The following is an 18,009-nucleotide window of genomic DNA, read 5'->3' on the forward strand; positions in this document are numbered from 1 at the left end:
CTCATGCATGCAAAACAAGCACTCTACCACTGAGCCACCTTCCCAGCCCATGATGACACTTAAAAACTTAGAAAGTACTAAAGATCAGGAGTGTATCTCTCCACTGTCCCTTTGTTTCTCAGTTCTGTTTGATGAATTGCTTTTTGTTTCCTACTTATAGGTTGCTCTGTGTCCTTGTTTGTGCCTTATTAGCAGAGTTCTATTTCTTTCTCTCTCTTTTTTTTTAATGATTAAGAATAAATGATTCTTTTTTGTGTGTGATACTGAGATTGAACCCAGGGTCTTGCCGATGCTGAACAATACTGAATTTTCTGAGCAACTTTTGCTTCACATAGACAAAGCTGCTCACATGATTGCCATGAGTCCCTGCTCCTCGAGTCCCTGGTTAGATAAGAGCGCAAGGGTAATACCTGGAGTAATTGCATATTTTGATTCTTCCAATTATTTGCTGTGTGACATGGAGAATTAACTTAACTGTTCTGTGTTTCCACTGTCTCCTGTATAAAGCGGGTAGACTTTGTACAGCATCTTTACAACAAAACAAAATTAAACAAAAATAAAGTGGGTAGAATAATAGTACTATCTATGCCTTGTATCTGAGAATTCATCTCCACCATATATTTGTTTCTTTTTTTTTTTTTTTTTTTGCTTATGTGGTGCTGAGGAATCGAACCCAGGGCCTCAGGCATGCAAGGCAAGCACTCTACCACTGAGCCACCTTCCTAGCCCCTCCACCATATATTTGTGAATCAAATGTATGTGGAAAACTTCTATATTGTACCAACATGTACCAACATGTTCTAGTCTTCATTGTCTGAACAATGCAGTCTCTCACATGTAATATTTGAATTGTATTTAGCATCATAGTAGTCTAGAGTTGCTCACATGTATATAAGAGAGTGTGCAGAGTTCTGTGACAATAGCACACAGTTTTATATAGTGAAGTGGACCCTGAGATGGGGCCCAAGCTGGTATGATTCCATTTTGAATTTTGCCTTTTTTAAGGACTTTAGATGCCATTTTTGAAGGGTGGTGACGAAAAACCTTTAAACAATGTTCATACTAGAAAAACAACCTTAATCACAGGGCCACATCTTGGCTAGGATGGGCTAAGTTCATGGAATGAAAAAAATGCATCTGGTCCCCCTCCTCTTAACAACCTAACCCACCCTTGATTGTTCAGGTAAAGACTGACCAATAAAGCAGATACATTGTAATCTTGCTCAACTGGCCATACCACCGGTTACTGTAAACACTGCCTTTTGTGCACCAAATTCGTGTGCCAATTCAAACCAAAATGATAGGGCAGTTTAAACAACTAGTATAAGACAGAGTGTAACTCCATTGGCCACCTGCGTGTGGCCTAACATAACTATGCAATCCTTTGTGTTGTTGGGAACCCATTGGTCATCTGCCAGGCTTGACTGCATGGATTTTGCCTTTAAAAGCCCTAGCTTGTGGGCCGTCCGGGGTCGCAGTTTCAGCTCCTGAGTCTGTGCTGCATCCCTGGCCGGGGTCAGCTATCCACTTCCCTGATAAAGTCATCTTTTTACACGAGGCTGCCTCTGACTCTTTTCCCCATAACAATAGTACATCTGAACATCTGCAGATTTTGGTATACACAGGGTTCCTGGGTCTCCCACACAGCAAGGGACAACTATATCTGCTGCTACCACATGGTATTATACTAACATATACTGTGTGCTGCTAACCTGTCATGTGTGTGTGTGTGTGTGTGTGTGTGTGTGTGTGTGTGTGTGCGCATGCGCGCACACACACGTACGTGCACACACGTGCGTGCGAGTGTATTCCTCTTCTTTCAGAAGGCACACATGTTGCTTCCAGTCATTATGATTTATCATCAAGGTCAAATTTCCCACTAGGCATCTCAAGTACAGTGATTACTAAAAGATGAGCTGTTAATTCCTTGCCCTTTGACAAGACCAGGGTTGTCTCATCCAGTAGGCCATGTTATTTCCACTGCCTAGCAAGTTGGACTTGGTAAGTAGGGTCTAAAAAGCCTATGCTTCACCTGGTCCTGGGACACACTCACCAACTCCCAAAGGTTGAATCCAACACTAGTGTAGGAACTGATATGATTCTTTCTATTCCTCCACCTCATTTGTTGTTATGTTTCTACATGTTTACATTGTATTCCAATCAGTCTCACCCCCTCTATCACTCAATTCAATTTCAACAGAGTTGACTGCTCCATTTTCATAGTTACAAACAATCTATTTTGAGGGTATTCAAGTCCCCTCAACTGTAATATGTTTTACATATAGAATACAGTTTCATATTGTTATGCAGTTGAGAATAGAGCAGCCACATTTTGAAACATTGATTGTGGAGTCTTTATTAGAGTCCTGGTGGCTTGCAGATGGACTCCTGTCCCAAAGATCTGCATCCCGACGAATACCCTTAACACTAGCAGAAAATTGAGCCATGAGAGCTGGAGAGGAAAGGAAAAACAGACAAACAATACCAACAAACCAGATCAGCTCCAATGGAGTGCTGTTGTGGGACACCATGGTGACTGGAGAAGAGCCAGGAGACAGGACATGAAGACAGGTGGCATGGTATAATGGTGCCTCAGCTGTTCTGGACCTAGATAAGGTCAGGGGGGGAGGGTCACAAGGAGCTTGAGAGTTCATGACCCAAGACTAGCAAATCCAGTAATTTATTGCCCAAGTCCTTGCCCCTGCCTCTCCTGATTCAGGCATGCTTCTCACCTGGGAAATGGGATTTCCCTGAGGCTTAACAACACAATGCATTTACATATCCTCTTTGGTTCTAAACTACACAGTTCATCTGCATTTCAAAGAATGGCTGGTCTCCTCTCTGGGCCTTGGAAGCTGGGTGAATAGCTCCTATCACCTGGTTAGGTACCAGGATGGCTGTGGAAATGAGGTGACTTACTTAGACCTAGTCTTTCCCTTACTTCAATCAATATCAGTGGATCTTAAGAAGGCCTGCATGGACTGCCTTCCTGCAAAGCTGTTCTATCTCACAGAACCTTTTTTTTTTTTTTTTTTTTTTTTGGTTGTGGGGCTTGAACTCTGGGCCTGGGTGCTGTCCCTCAGCTCTTCAGCTTAAGGTGAGCACTCTACCACTTGAGTCACAGCACCACTTCTGATTTTCTGAGTGGTTTACTGGAGATAAGAGTCTCACAGACTTTCCTGCCTGGGCTGGCTTTGAACTGCGATCCTGAGAGCTCAGCCTCTTGAATAGCTAGGCTTACAGGTGTAAGCCACCATTGCCTGGCTGCTCAGACCCTTTTCATAGAGAGAGATTTCTCCAGGTGGTGAAAGACAGGTCCACTTGGAGCAGCAATCTGAAGACACTGTTCTGATGGCCTTAATAGATGAGCTTCCTTATCATAAAGTTAGGGGAGGATGTGGAAGGAGCAGCAAGTGGCCTCCAGGGATAGAAACAACTTTAGTGAACGGCAGGGAAACAAGGGCATCAGACCTGTCCTGGTCCGGATCTTGTTGAGAAGGGGAACTAACAAAGCACCTTGAGCTCCAGATGACAGTGCAGCTGTGTCAAGTGCAGATCAGAGGACCCACCATGCCTGCCCACTCTTGATCCTGTAAGTGACACTAGGAAATGATTGTGGGAAATGACTGGGTTTGTGGTAAGTTGTTACACATTAATAGAAAACTAGCACTGTTGTAGTTGCAGATTCATGGGTCCTAGTGAAGCAGGATAATTTATGGAAACTGAGGCCTGGTCTAGGCAACTCAGAAATGTGGTATCTAGAAACTTAGAAATGCTATCTTTGCTTCAAAGAGAGGAAACTGATGCATTCTTTCCTAAGGGATGCATTTCTCACCCAAGAATTCATGACTGCCTGACAGGATGCCCCAAAATGCAGATAGCAGGGTGTCTCCTTGTATCAAGGATAAGGATCTGTTTTATGGCAGGATGCATTCTTACTTGGAAACTCAGAGAATAACACCAGGTGTGGTTAAAGCAAAGACAAAGTGCCTAGCTTTGCAAAATTTAAAGCCAGACCCACTGCCTTTACCCTATAAATTCCCAACAGCTCAAGGAGCTGGGTGTCTTTCTGGATGTCTCCTTTGTGTGTCTATATCTGTGTCTGTGTCTTTGTGTCCCTTTAAGAGCACCCACACTCTGCTAGAGTGTGTACCCTGCCCTTCTGTATGTCTGCTTTTTTGTCTGTTTGTAACCTTGTTTGTTTACTAAATAAAGCTCTGCCAAGTTTTCTTACCATTGTGACTAGTCCAGAAATTCTTATTCTGCAAAGTCAAGGACCCTAAGTGAAGAGTTTCTATATTTAAAGGGAAGCTTCACTAAACCTCACCACTGTCAGGTGACAATAGCCTTAGGAAAGCTTTGCATAGAGAATGCTGATTCTGCCTTGATTACCTCTCTAAATGGCTTGAATCACCCACTTCTAAGTAGCCTCTATGGAAGGCTGACACAAATCTTCCCTAGATGGAAAAGTTCTGCTGGTACCTGAACTTGTACCTGATTCTGTCCATAAAAAGGTCTGCTTTTGTTGTGCTTGAGTGCCTCCACCCAAAGCAAGTGACTTTTGTCTTTAAAAGCTTTGTGTAATCTCTGTTCAGGGTGCAGATCTTTGCGATCCAGGAGTCCATCTGTAAATGCTGGCCTTTTTCATAAGGACTCCTGATTCAATCTCTCAAAATGTGGCTTCTCTGTTTTCTCACCGTACAACAGTTTTAGTGGCAAATGAAAAGATGGTCTAAGTCTAAAAATGTCACAAGATGGTCATAGCCAATATAGCAAGGAGGAGAGGAATGGCGTTCAGAGGAAAGAAAGTCCAATGGGGCATCAAGTTCAGGAGAATGCTGGGGTCAACAGGACTCAACCAGGGATGAGGGTGGGAACAAATGGGCGCCTGAGAAGCTCACACTGATGAGTAGATGATGGTTGGGGAACTTAAGTCACACATGAATCTTAAGTTACATATGGGCCAATCACTGCTTCTTCCCAGCATCAGCCTTGGCTCCTATGAGTTCATGGGGAAGGAGATAGAAGGTATCTACTAGAGTGAGTAGAAGAAAATGGGCATGTAGGGGTGGTGTCACAGATTTTGTGGAAGTCCTCAGAACTGGAGAGGGTACAGAGAGCTCTAGCCTTCTGACTGATGGCTGTATCTTGTCAGCTGCTTTTTGCTGGTGTCTGTGCTGGGCCTTCAGAGTCCCTCTAGTAGATTCCCCTAGGCAACTGAACCCTTGATAGCAGTGACTTCTCAGAAGACCACAACCCTCATCCTAGGGAACCTGGGAATCTCCAGTATGAAAAGGCAGGAATGGAAGGGCAGATGGGTCAGGAGGGGAAGAAAGGAAAGGATAGGACAGAGAATTGTGTGTTGTTCTGGCCAGTTTCCTGATAGTTACACAGTGGCTTTCACAGCCTACAGCACTGGGTAGAGAGGACTCCAGCTCATAAGCACCACGGTTTCTCCACTGAGAGAGGCTGTCTGAATTAAGATATTGTTGACTCCTCGATCTGGAGGGAGTACTGGGCCCAGGGGGAGGGGATTCGCCTTCAGGAGCCACTTACCAGTCAGTCCACCTTGGTGAGGTAAATAGTGTTAGCCAGGCCTTAGGTGCTCTCAAAAAAAAAAAAAAAAAAAAAAAGGAAACCAACCATTTTCATCAGTTCTTTGGTCTTATTTCTAATTGTGGTTCAAGTTTCTGGGTCTGTGCATTGATAACATCAGTCACCCTCTAGCAAAGACTTTGTTTAATCTTATTTTTCAATAAGGTGCCTGTTTCCTTCCTCAATCTGGTGATCAGAGAGCTTAGATTCCATCTTTAGTAAGTGCTCTGAGGTTCCCGGCAGACTTTGTTGTTTTCCTTCCTAGCTTTCTCCTATTTCTCTTGTCTCTAAACCTACCACTGGGTAAGAAAGAAACTGAGGTGCTTGTGAATTTAACAGCACTTCAAGCTAGTAGTATGGGAGTGTCTTGAACTTAGTTTTCACTCCTGCTCCCAAGATGGAAAGTAAGATATGGGGAGGGCAGGAATGAGTGGAGCAAAAGGAGGAATGGTTTCCAGGCTGAGGAAAGAGAGAACATGAGTTGAACAGATGGATCTGACAGGGTGGGAGAAAAGGTGTCACCAAAAGTCTCAGCTATGGGTATCTCCATCCAGGTATGAGGCAGAGAGTAGGGTACTCAGTACTGGGCGAAGGAAGGGGAAGGAAGAAAGGGAAGAACTGAAGTCCTGGTGACCAGACTTTCACAACTGATGTCTATGAAGCCGTGGGCCTCTTCCCTGGTCTGCTTGCTTGGAGGAGGTTGGACATGATTTCTCCACCCCATACTGACCCAGGATTGGATTGCAAGTGAAATAGGAAATAGGACCAAATGAAGTAGGGCAGGATTTTGATTGACACTGCATCTCAGCTCACCAAAGATGGCAAGGTGGACTCCTTCTTCCAGATCATGATCTTCTGTAACTCTGCTCAGTGGTAATTTCTTTATTTAAGTCAAGCTCTTCGATTTAGTGATTTAATCGTGTTTATTTCATCCCTCTGATATTCTAATTCTCTTCTCAAGATTGTGGAAGAAATCAATCGAGAGTTTTTGTAGCTCTCACAATGAATAGCAGCAGTTCTTTGCAACAACTGTCAGGGAAACCTGAAGACTTTACTTTGGTGTTTTACTTTTCTCTCTAATACTCCTTAAAAATCTTCTTAGCTAATGTATGATTTGAGATCAGAGAGTGGAACTGCACATAATTCTTTAAAAAATTTTTTCTATACATTTATTAGTACACATCAATAGTACAAAGGTTTCAGTCTGATATTTCTGTACATGCATAGAATATTTTGATCATTTTCACCCCCTCTATCAATCACTTTTTTTTTTGTCGGTTGTGGGGCTTGAACTTTGGGCCTGGGAGCTGTCTCTCAGCTCTTCAGCTTAAGGCAAGACTGCATATAATTCTTAACAATAGTGAATGACATAGCATTTGATATTGAAGTTAACTGATCCTATAATTGTAGGAAGAAATGCAGTTGACAAACAAAATTTTCTAGCAGATGTCAGGATTTTATTGGGCAAAAATAAGAAATTTGTTTATTTTACATTCTCTGAAAAATTTCTCCAACAAAAACCCAAGATATTGGCGGGGAATGTGGCTTAGTAGTAGAGTGCTTGCCTAGAATGCATGAAGCCCTGGGTTCAATTCCTCAGTATCACATAAACAGAAAAAAGCTGGAAGTGGCACTGTGGCTCAAGTGGTAGAGTGCTAGCCTGGAGCAAAAGAAGCTCAGGGACAGTGCCCAAGCCCTGAGTTCAAGCCCCAGGACTTCCAGAAAAAAAAAGAAAGAAATTGAGTGAATAGATATCTGAAGTTCATGGCATGAGCTGAAAAAAAAATCTTTCTCAGGTATAGTAAGCCTGCCTAATTTGTGATTGATTACACATTATTTTAAGGAAATGCACTCAACAAAAATGAAAAACATGACAAAATCAAATAGAAATGATAAAAACAAATTCCCTTAAGAATCATAGTTGTGAGATTGGCTGTTTCCCTGCCTTAACTTTTGTGAAAATCTCCTTCACAAAAAAACAAAAGACACCCAAAGAGCAAGATAAAAATTAATGTGCTTAATTGAGATGACAGTGTGATATAATGAAAAAGCAAAAGTTCAGCAGGAAAAATGAGCCAAACATCAGCGGTATAGATCTACACCCTTAAGCATCATGAATATTGTGTGTGGTATTTTCTCCATGAAGTTCTTCTTGGAGCCATACACTCGAGCTAGCAAGGTTCTACTAGACCTCTTCTCTTTATTTCAAGACTCAATTAGTTTCTGTCTTCTTTTTTAAAAAATTGGTCTGCATCATTAAAAGATTTTTCTTATACTTTTCCTGAAAGTAGGCTGCTAGCTGTAGACTTCTCGTTCTCCAGCTCCAAAATGTATGAGATATGTCTGAAGACACAGAACGTTCCGTGGAAAGAATTCTGAACATTGTGGGCAGCATGATTCTCAGTGGGTTAGCTACTAAGAAAGGAAGGTGTTTCATGTTACCAAAGCCCCTCCAGGGGTAATTTTAGTTGACCTGTATCAAGCAATTCAGAAGGTCTCTTCTAGAACAATGATAAAGTGCCCATGCCAGCTTTCCCACTGTGGCCCTCTTATTGCCTTCCCTCATCAGCCATTTCTGGAGCATCTGGTAGACTTTTTCTCTTAGTCCATCTCGCTCATAGTCATGGTCAATTTCATCAATCTGAGACTCAGCGAAGCCCAGAATCCGGGCACAGGTTTTCCACTGCTTTCCCAGGTGGGCCCTGATTGGGTTCAGGTGTTCATCAGTCAGACTTCTAGTATCATCTGCCAAATGGAAAAGAGAAAGCAGCTATGAGCCACCCAACAATCTACCTTCCTGGACTGTGGAAAAACCAAAGTAAAGGGAAGAACATTAGGAGGTAATGAAGCAGATAACCGCTAAATATGGAGTTCTATACTTATGGGATGATACTTGACCTGCCTGCTAGCCTGTAAGAAGTCTGTGTGTGACTTAAACCATGGTACCCCTTCCTCCTGGTAGGTACAACTGAACCTAGATGATGGCATTTTTTGTGATTAAAACCTCTCAGAAGCGACTATGTTGTGTTCTCTACAGTTTGTTTTAACACCTCTTTTTTTTTGGTACCAGTATTAGGAAACAGTATTAAGCTCAAGATTACTGTTTTGCCATTTGTGTTACAGTCCCACTTATGGTTTTGTGGTGATCAATGAGAGGTAAGATTCCCATGGACTTTCTTGCCTAGCTGGTTTCAAATCAAGAGTCTCCCATCCCAGCCTTCTGAGAAGCTAGGATTACAGACATAAGCTACAGTAACCCCTCTGATGTGAACCTGAGGAAGCTATTTCTCCCAAGTCTGAATAACAACACTTATGCTGATGAAAGCTGAATGCCTTTCTAGAACTTCCTATGTGCCAGGTAGTGTTCTAAGACTTAATACACAGTGACTTAATTTTAGCAGTGAAGTCATAAAATTCTGGGACTCCCCCCATCTTAGATTTTCCCCATATTTGTAATAATAAATTACAAAGGGATTATAAAAAGAAATTGAGGAAACACGGAATAGATTTCAGTGAGAAAGTTATCACAAGAAAATATTTAATATTCCATTATATTCCCCTGAACAAGCAAGTTAGCCTGCCAGATGTTGGATTGGTTATTTACTTATTTTACTTATTTGCAGTGCTTAGGATTAAGTCTGAGCACTGTGCATGTCAGCCCAGTATTCTACTACTGATTTACCCTCCAGCCCAAAACTGGGTCCTTAAAAAAGCATCTTACCAAAGATCCCTTGGTACTTGGAATCTAATTCTTCTTTATAGTCAGTACCTGTGCTGTCTAGAAATTTTGAACTCATGCCACCAATCTCCATATAATTAGAGTTTCCAATCTGAATGCCACTGCTGTTGAATATTGTATATTTTATGGACTCATCTGAATAGAGAGAAAGATAGAGGTAAGTCAATAAGATCAAACCAAGAGAAAAATTGTAGGACTTTATTCTACATATTAAAGTGAAATGAGTGAATAAATTATCTCCTTTAAAATGTGGCTACTTTACTTCACACTATTAAGATGACTACTAGAATAAAAGTAGTGTTGGCAAAAATGTGGAGAAAACAGATCCTTGTACATAGTTGAGTGTAAGATGGTGCAAGCATGGGGGAAACTGGAATTTTCCGAACAGTAAAAATTAGATTACCATGTAATTCTGTAATTGTCTCTCAGTATTTACCCTAAAAAACTTGAATGAGAATATACTTCTACACCTAGAAGCATTATTCACAATAGCCAAAAGGTAGAAGCAACCAATGCCTGTCAACAGAACCTTTTTTTTTTTTTTTTTGGTTGGTTGTGGGGCCCGAACTCTGGGCCTGGGCGCTGTCCCTCAGCTCTTCAGCTCAAGGCTAGCGCTCTACCACTTGAGCCACAGTGCCACTTGTGGCTTTTTTCTTTTTGCTTATGTGGTGCTGAGGAATCAAACCCAGGGCCTCATGCACGCAAGCCAAGCACTCTACCACTAAGCTACCTTCCCAGCCCCAGAACTTTTTTTTTTTTTTTTTTTTTAGAGACAGAAACTCCAGCTCAATAGCAAGCCTTGCCCTTCTCAGTGCTGGGACTACAAGTGTGTGCCATCATACCTCCCCAGTCTGAGAAAGTAAGTTTTGATACCTCTTGAACCCAGAAGACATTGGCTAGGTGAATTATTAAAGGACAAACACTCTGATTCCACTCACATTAAGATACTTAGATCAGAGATAGAAACTAGAATGGTGGTTAACTGAGACTAGGGAAAAAAGTGATGGGGATTTAGTGCTTAATGGGGGAAGAACTTCAGTTTGGGAGGATGAAATGTTCTTGATATAGACAGTGACCTTGCACAACCATATGAATGTTCTCTATGCTACACAACGCAAAAAGTTAACATGGTAAATTTTTGTTATAAGTATTCTACTAGAATTAAAAAATAATGTGAACTAAGTACTGGTGGCTCACACCTGGAATCCAAGCTACTCGGGAGGCTGAGATGTGAGGGTCACTGTTTGAAGCCAGCAAAGGTAGAAAAAGTTTGTGAGACTCTCATCTCCAATTAACTACCAAAAACTAGAAGTGGAGGTATGGCTCAAGTGGTAGTATCCCTGAGTGGAAAAATCTAAGCAAGATTGCCAGGCCCTGAGTGCAAGCCCTGCTACTGGCACAAGACATAAATTTAAAAAAATATGGCCTAGCATGGCTACCCATATCACCACTATGAAGACTGAAGCTAGAGGATCTTGAGTTCAAGTTAAGCTTGGGCTATGTACTGATTAAGTCTCAAAAAAATGAACAAACAAAAATGCAGCTGCCACTAAGTCAGGAAAGAGGTGGACCAAGCAAATAAGGGCTGGCTTACTTAAGTGACTGCTAAGTGCCCTTACACTTTGTACAACTGACTCAACCTCTCAGGCCCATATTCAAAACTAGCCACAGTTCCCTGCTAATCTTTTGACACTTTCTTCTACCACCTCCTCCCTCTCTCCAGGTTAAAGGCTGGGGGCCACTAACTTTCACACAGATCCATCATAGGGTAGTCCTCCTTTGCACCAACTGTTCCCTCGGCCTGATCTGCTAGTGTCAGCTATGAGCTCCCAACAGAGGACCAGGTGAAATCACTGTCCTTCCTTGAGCCTGCACTGAAATCCGAATCCTAGACTCATTCCTCTGCCCTCAGCTGCTGGGCATCAGTCAGGTCCATGCCTTCCCCACCAGTGTGTGAGTCCTAGGTGGGCAAACACCATGCCCATTTATTTCCTAGTCCTCGTGGGAGCTTAGGGCTCACTGTAGGCTATGTACCCAGTGCCACTCATGCAGCAGTGGAGGTGTCCAATGTGTTGCACTAAAGATCATTTAGCAAATTTTTGAGGGGTACAGAGGAATGAAACAGTTTGGAGGAGAATGAAATTTAGTGAATCAGCTCAGGAGGCACCTCTGGCTTTGAAGTCCAGCCCAGTGGGAACAGATGCCACAGTGCCTGTGTTCATTTTTCTCAATGAAGCCAAGGAAACTAGTGCTCTACTGACATGTGGTGTATGATGCACACACCCAGAGGCTGAATGCCATTTTGGGTGATCCATGGAGCTACCATTTCTCTCTGAAAAAACCCTGGCTGCAGTCTCTAGAGTGTTGTCTGCTCTAAAGGCTTCAACTTCTGTAAGTGATCTTCATGAATAACAGCTACAATGAGAGCATCAGCTATCATTTATTGAACTGCCTTACCTGCTTGATCCTCCCAGCTAGCTCACTGTCCAAGGCTTGTGCTGACTGTTAACGAATAGGCTATGTTAATCACTGGCTCATAGGAGGTTAAGTCCAGACAGCACCTTAACTCAGTGCAATTTACCCCAGTATTTTACCCTGTACTTCTTCACTCCATCACGAAGCCAGTGAATTTAATTAGTGTTATATAAAATAATGGGTTTCATTATAATTTTACAATCATATTCATATTTACTTCATCTACTTCCTTGTCCTCCTACCCATGAATCTCTACTGCTAGTCATCTTCTACATGTTCCCCGCCCCCCCCCCCCTTTTTTTTGTTAGTCATGGGCCTGGGCGCTGTCCCTGAGCTCCTCAGCCCAAGGCTAGCACTCTACCGCTTGAGCCACAGAGCCACTTCCAACTTTTTCTGCTTATGTGGTGCTGAGGAATCGAACCCAGGGCCTCAAGCATGCAAGGCAAGCATTTTACCACTGAGCCACCTTCCCAGCCCCTCATGTCCTTTTTGTTTTTGTTTTTTTGCTTATGTGGTGCTGGGGAATCAAACCCAGGGCCTCATGCATTGCAAGGCAAGCACTCTGCCACTGAGCCATCTTCCCAGCCCCCCCTCATGTCCTTTTTTAGTAAAGAAACAAAACAAATGCACATGGGATAAAACATGAAATATTTGTCTTATTTTGGTTAACATAGTGATCTCCTATACAATCCATTTCCTGAAAGTGGCTTAATTTTGTTCTTCCTTATGGCTGACTAATAATCCACTGTTTATATAGCATAGTTTCTTTATCCATTCATCTAGGATAATTTTGTAACTTAACTATTGTAAATATTGTCTGCTGACTCTGATTCCTTTGAATATATATCCAGCAGTGGTATAGGCAGGATCTTAACTTTTTGTTTTTTGCTGTACTCATTTCTATAGTGGCTGGATTAAGTTGCCTTTCCAACAAGAATGTATAAGAGTTCTCTTGTCTCCTGCATCATTGTTAACTTTTGTTGTTTGTTTTCTTGATTGTTATTCTGACTGGGTGAGATAGAATTTCAAGTAGAATTTTTTTTTTTTTTTGCCAGTCCTGGAGCTTGAACTGAGGAGAGCCTTGGGTGCTGCTCAGCATTTTGTCCTCAAGGCTAGCATTCTACCACCTGAGCCACATTTCCATTTTCCACTTTTTGGTGGCTAATTGGAGATAAGAGTGTCACTGTCTTTTTTTTTTTGGGTCCGGTCGTGGGGCCTGAACTCTGGGCCTGGCCACTGTCCCTCAGCTCTTCAGCTCAAGGCTAGCACTCTACCACTTGAGCCACAGCGCCACTTCCGGCTTTTTTTCTTTTTGCTTATGTGATGCTGAGGAATCAAACCCAGGGCCTCATGCATGCAAGGCAAGCACTCTACCACTGAGCCACCTTCCCAGCCAAGAGTGTCACTGTCTTGCCTGAGCTGGCTTTCAACTGTGATCCTCTTATGTCATTCTCCTGAGTAGCTAGGATTACAGGTGTGAGCCACTGGTATCCTGTTCAATATAGTTTTGATTTGCATTTCATGCTTAAGAATAATATGAACATGGGAGGGTTTTCTCTCTTCTAGTGTCTTTCAATTTCTTCAGTGTTTCATAATCTTTATTGCAGAGGGCTTTTACTGCCTTTAGTTAAGTTTATTCCTAGGTAGTTAATATTTTAGAGGCTACTGTGAATGTGATTGTTCTTCCAGATTTTCATTAACATATTTGATATTGGCATGTAGAAAATCTATTGATTTTTATATGTTGCATTTCCTTCTACTTTGCTCAAAGTGTTATCAGGTATTGCTCTTTAAGAATAAGATCATATGTATTCAAATAGGAGATGATTTGACTTATTCATTTTCTATTTTTGTCTCTTTTTATTTCTTCTTTGGCCTTGTAACTAGTTAAGATTTGATGCACTATACTGACTAAGGTGAGAAATAATGAAAACATCTGTCTCATTCCTGATTTTAGAGGAAATATTTATAGTTCTTCCCCACTGAGTATGAGGTTGGTTATAGGTTTGTTGTAAGTAGCCTTAATTATGTTAAAGTATGATTCTTCATTTCTAGTTTCTTCAAGGCTTTTATTGTGAAGGGATGCAGAATTATGTCATGATCATGTAAACTTTTTGTTTTTGTTTTTGTTTTTGCTTTTGTCAGTCCTGGGGCTTGAACTCTGGGCTTGGGCACTGTCTCTCAGCTCTTCAGCTCAAGGCTAGCACTCTACCACTTGAGCCATAGCACCACTCTTGGTTTTCTGAGTGGTTTATTGGAGATAGTGTCATGGACTTTCCTGCTCCAGCTGGCTTTGAACCATGATCCTGAGATCTCAACCTTCAGAGTAGCTAGGAATACAGGCGTGAGACACTGGCACCTGACATAATCTTTGTCTTTAATCCTACCATATGTTATGTTTGTTGATTTGCAATTTATTGAACCATTATTGCTTCCCTGCAATGAAACCAGTTTGTTATGAGGTATCATTGTTTTTAGTGTTTTGTTGAATTTGGTTTTATTGAGGATTTCTGTACCTATGTTCATCTTTTTTGTTGTATCGTTATTTATTTAGAATCAAGGTAACACTGGCATTTTAAGGATGACTTTGCATTTATTTCTTATCTATTTTAAGGAATAGTTTTAAGGGTGTTAATGTCTGTTCTTCTTTAAATTTTGGTCAAATTCAGCAGTGAATCCATTCTGTCCTGGGCTCTTCTTTGTTGGGAGACATTTTAGAGCTATTTCAATCTCATTGCTATCTATCTATCTATCTATCTATCTATCTATCTATCTATCTATCTATCTATCTATCTATCTATCTATCTATCTATCTCTTCTTGGTCCAGTTTTGGTTGATCACAGGTAACTAGAAATGGAACCATTTCTTTTAGGTTTTCTGAAGTACTAGATTGCAAGTTTTCAAAATGTTTCCTAATGATTCACTAGATCTTATTGTACCTTTGTGTTCTTCAGAGTAGCCTCCTTTGAATATCTCACTTTTAATCTTTTTTTTTATAATTTGGATTTTCTCTTTCTTTTGATTAGTTGAATTAAGGGTTTGTCAATTTTATTTATCTTTCCAAAGAACCTTGATTTTTTGCACTGTTCTTTTAGTCCCTATTTCATTAAATTCCACCTTGATCTTTATTATTACTTTTCATTTATGAATTTTGGGCTTGGCTTGTTCTTATTTTTCTAAGACCTTTAAGTGCAATTTTCAAATGTAGGCAATCAGAGCTGTAAACTTTTCTTTTGCCTTTGCTGTATCATCAAGGTTGTAGTAAGTTGTAATTTAGTTTTCACTGATTCACAGGAAAACACACAAAAAGTTGTGGAATGAAGAAACTAATGTAGAACTAGAAACACAGAAGAGCTTCATTATGTTAACCTTTCACTGGAACATTTTCATTTATAATTGAGGGCAATGAATGGAAGGCAGGCAAAATAATTTACACAGAATGATGTAGATAGCAACTGTTATCCACAGGATTAGAACTCACATCCCCTAACTCCTGAGTGTGAGCTATTTTTTTCTAACTTAATTTGAGCAGTTCACTGACTAAAAAAAGAAAGATCTTGGGAGCTATTGTAATCAAAATAAAGAAACAGTTATTTTCATTTTGTTTTTACTACTGAGACTTACCCTACTTATTTGGCTGGCAAATTAGAAAACCCACATTTGGAGCAGAATTAGACCTAGCTGATGAAAGCAAAATCAAGTAGAAGAATGATCAGTTAAATTTTCAGGGAGAAACTCAACTAATTCCTTTGCAGGATTGTCCTTAGTATACAAACACATGTAACTTCTCTAATGACTGTGGACTAAAGACTGCCTTCCCCTACTACGAATATCTCAAAATCATGAAGTAGACAGACCCATTCTTGTACCCATGTTATTGGCACAATCAACATCAGAGGATCAGGGAGATCTAACAGAGATTTCTGGCATCTAAGTAGCTTGAGTTACTCAAAGGTGGGATTAAAAAGTATGATGCATTAAACACTGATTTGTGCTCTTTCCACACATCAGGATTTAAACTCTCAGGTTTTTTTGTTAATTGACATCTCTAGTGCGTAGAAAATTACCTGGCAGAAACCATGAAGTGCTCTAGAAATTTGTGTCACCAAATTAATCATGAATGAATAAACTCTTGGAGACACTCATGAAATATTTTAGCAGCAGACACAAAGGAAACTAAAGGACATCTCACACAGGTGATTATCCTGCTTAATGCCTAATCTAATGTTTTGCATCCCTTAAATCCTATAATAAATGCTGCAGGAGAAATCCAGAATGTTTCCACAGAAGGTTTTGGACAATTTTCTATTTTGAAAGAAAATCTGAGAAGCTTTATGGTTTTTTTCTTGCTCACTTTTGCATTGCTGGAGATTGTACTCAGGACCTCACCCAGACAGTGTGCCACTGACCCATACCCAAGCCCGGAAAGATATATGGTCATCAATGCTTCTTCTACCTAGTCTCACTTCAGGATTCCAAGGCACCAATAGCTGTGGTTAATGGAAGTTAATCAGAAATTAAGGTGGTGTTATTAAATGTTATTTGGTAAGGATGCTGGCTATTAAATTATTAGTAACTACTATCACCTAGTTTTGACATCAACTGATAGAAATATGCAAATTGAAATAAAAGTTATTTTTCTCATCACAAATGGTATTCTAGAGCCTATGGAAATAAGAAATAAAAAGTATGTGAGACTAATTTTCCTCAGGGAACAGCAAGCAAGATAAAAGAGACAAGCAAATATCTAACCATTTATCAGAGAGTGAGGTCATTCAGGGAGAATGTAAGATGCCTGTCACTTACAAAGGTTCTGAACCCTAACAATTATGGCAGCTGGGATGGGTCCTTAGCCAAATGAACTTCATTTGAAAGTTGAAGACCAGACCATATGGTAGCCTAAGGAGAGCTTGCCACATGGCCAGTTCTATTTGGGAGCTGAAGACTTTAATAAACCTGTTATTCGTCACCACTGATAATGTACAGCCTACCATAATAAAGCAAATAGGCTGCCTTACTTTCAGAAGAGAAAAAAATTAAGATTGTTTACCTGTTTGTGACATGGGGCAATATGGAATGGTGGTTGTGCTTCCTAAGATATTTGTCTCAGGCACTGGAGTTATATTCAGATTATGCATTTGGCTTGGATTTGGCCCGTACCAAACTCCTGCAGCTGCTGCTCCTGGATCAAAAACTTGTGTTCCAATCCCAGGTAAATTATGTAACTCACTGTTCCAATATGGTTCCTGGGGTTGGCTGGTGAGCCCTGTCCATTGGTGTATGGCATTACCATGACTGGTTGCACTGAGATGAGCAAGACCTTTTACCCCTGTGCTCGGCACATTCCCTGAAGATCTCTGCTGTGCAAAAGGGTCATGGGAGACCCTTCGTTTCTTTTCCTCTTCTCTGCTGTAAGGAACATTCTGTCTGGGTTGTAGTTTTGTCTGTTTGTCCATACGGTTGCCAAAGATATGATAGCTGGCCTCTTCCTGGAGTTTTCGCTGCAGGTTGGGCTCAGTGTCTTCTTGTGGGAGCTCTAGAGAAGAAGAGAACCAGGACTCCTCCACAGGACCCATCTCTAGTCCCTGAGAACTATGCAGTGAACCAGGCTGTTCTGTTACAGAGAGGAAATTACCAAGATAAGTTTCACAAAACATTTCAAACAGCAGCATCACAAATCTGTCCTTTACAGTGAAATGCTAAGAAGGAAAAGGAAAGGAATAAGTCTCTTTAGTAACTGGACCTTGTCCTACAAGTTTTACAATCAGTAAGAGAGTCTGCTGGTAGTAAGGGAGCATGGGGAAATGATCCTGGGCCACAGAAGAGTGAGTGAGCAGAGGGATGAGTTGGGAGGAAAGGGACTTGGGTTGTTGTTCCAGTGCAATGAGGGTGGACCCACAAATAAGCAGCAGAGCCCTCCGCACATGGCATAGTGCTTTCATTCTATAATGCCTTATGGGAGTGGGAGTCATCACCAGAACTTGATGGAAGATGCTTAAATGAGGTGAAGTGATTTACATCAGAGCAGACAGAAGTGGCTTAGATATTCTACACTCTGCCTTTCCCTTCTAATGAAAAGCGTCCCTGCTGGACCTCTCTGCTTACATAGATGTAGTCACCTATGACCTCAAGGACTTTGCTCTCACATATGTACCCTTCTTTCTGCTAAGCCATCACTTTCTCCCTGTCAGACACATTA

General features: G+C 41.2%; 1 protein-coding gene across 6 annotated transcripts in view; it reads right to left on the reverse strand.

Annotated features, from left to right (window-relative positions):
• Nucleotides 1–6,711: 6,711 nt before the first annotated feature.
• Nucleotides 6,712–18,009, reverse strand: part of Ripk1 (receptor interacting serine/threonine kinase 1) — a 42,337-nt gene continuing 31,039 nt past the window's right edge. For 3 of the 6 annotated variants that reach the window (XM_070024682.1, XM_070024681.1, XM_070024683.1), the window contains 3 exons: nt 16,861–17,424; nt 9,317–9,469; nt 6,715–8,340 (listed from right to left, as the gene is read on the reverse strand). In XM_070024682.1, the coding sequence (XP_069880783.1) occupies nt 8,060–8,340; nt 9,317–9,469; nt 16,861–17,424 (998 nt within the window). In that variant the 3' untranslated portion in view covers nt 6,715–8,059. Of the gene's footprint in view, nt 8,341–9,316; nt 9,470–16,860; nt 17,425–18,009 lie in introns of all 6 variants that reach the window. The other 3 variants (XM_070024684.1, XM_070024686.1, XM_070024687.1) reach the window with 3 other exon arrangements.

This window comes from Dipodomys merriami, unplaced genomic scaffold, assembly GCF_024711535.1.
Source record: "Dipodomys merriami isolate MVZ:Mamm:240054 unplaced genomic scaffold, mDipMer1.0.p SCAF_16, whole genome shotgun sequence".
NCBI lineage: Eukaryota > Metazoa > Chordata > Mammalia > Rodentia > Heteromyidae > Dipodomys > Dipodomys merriami.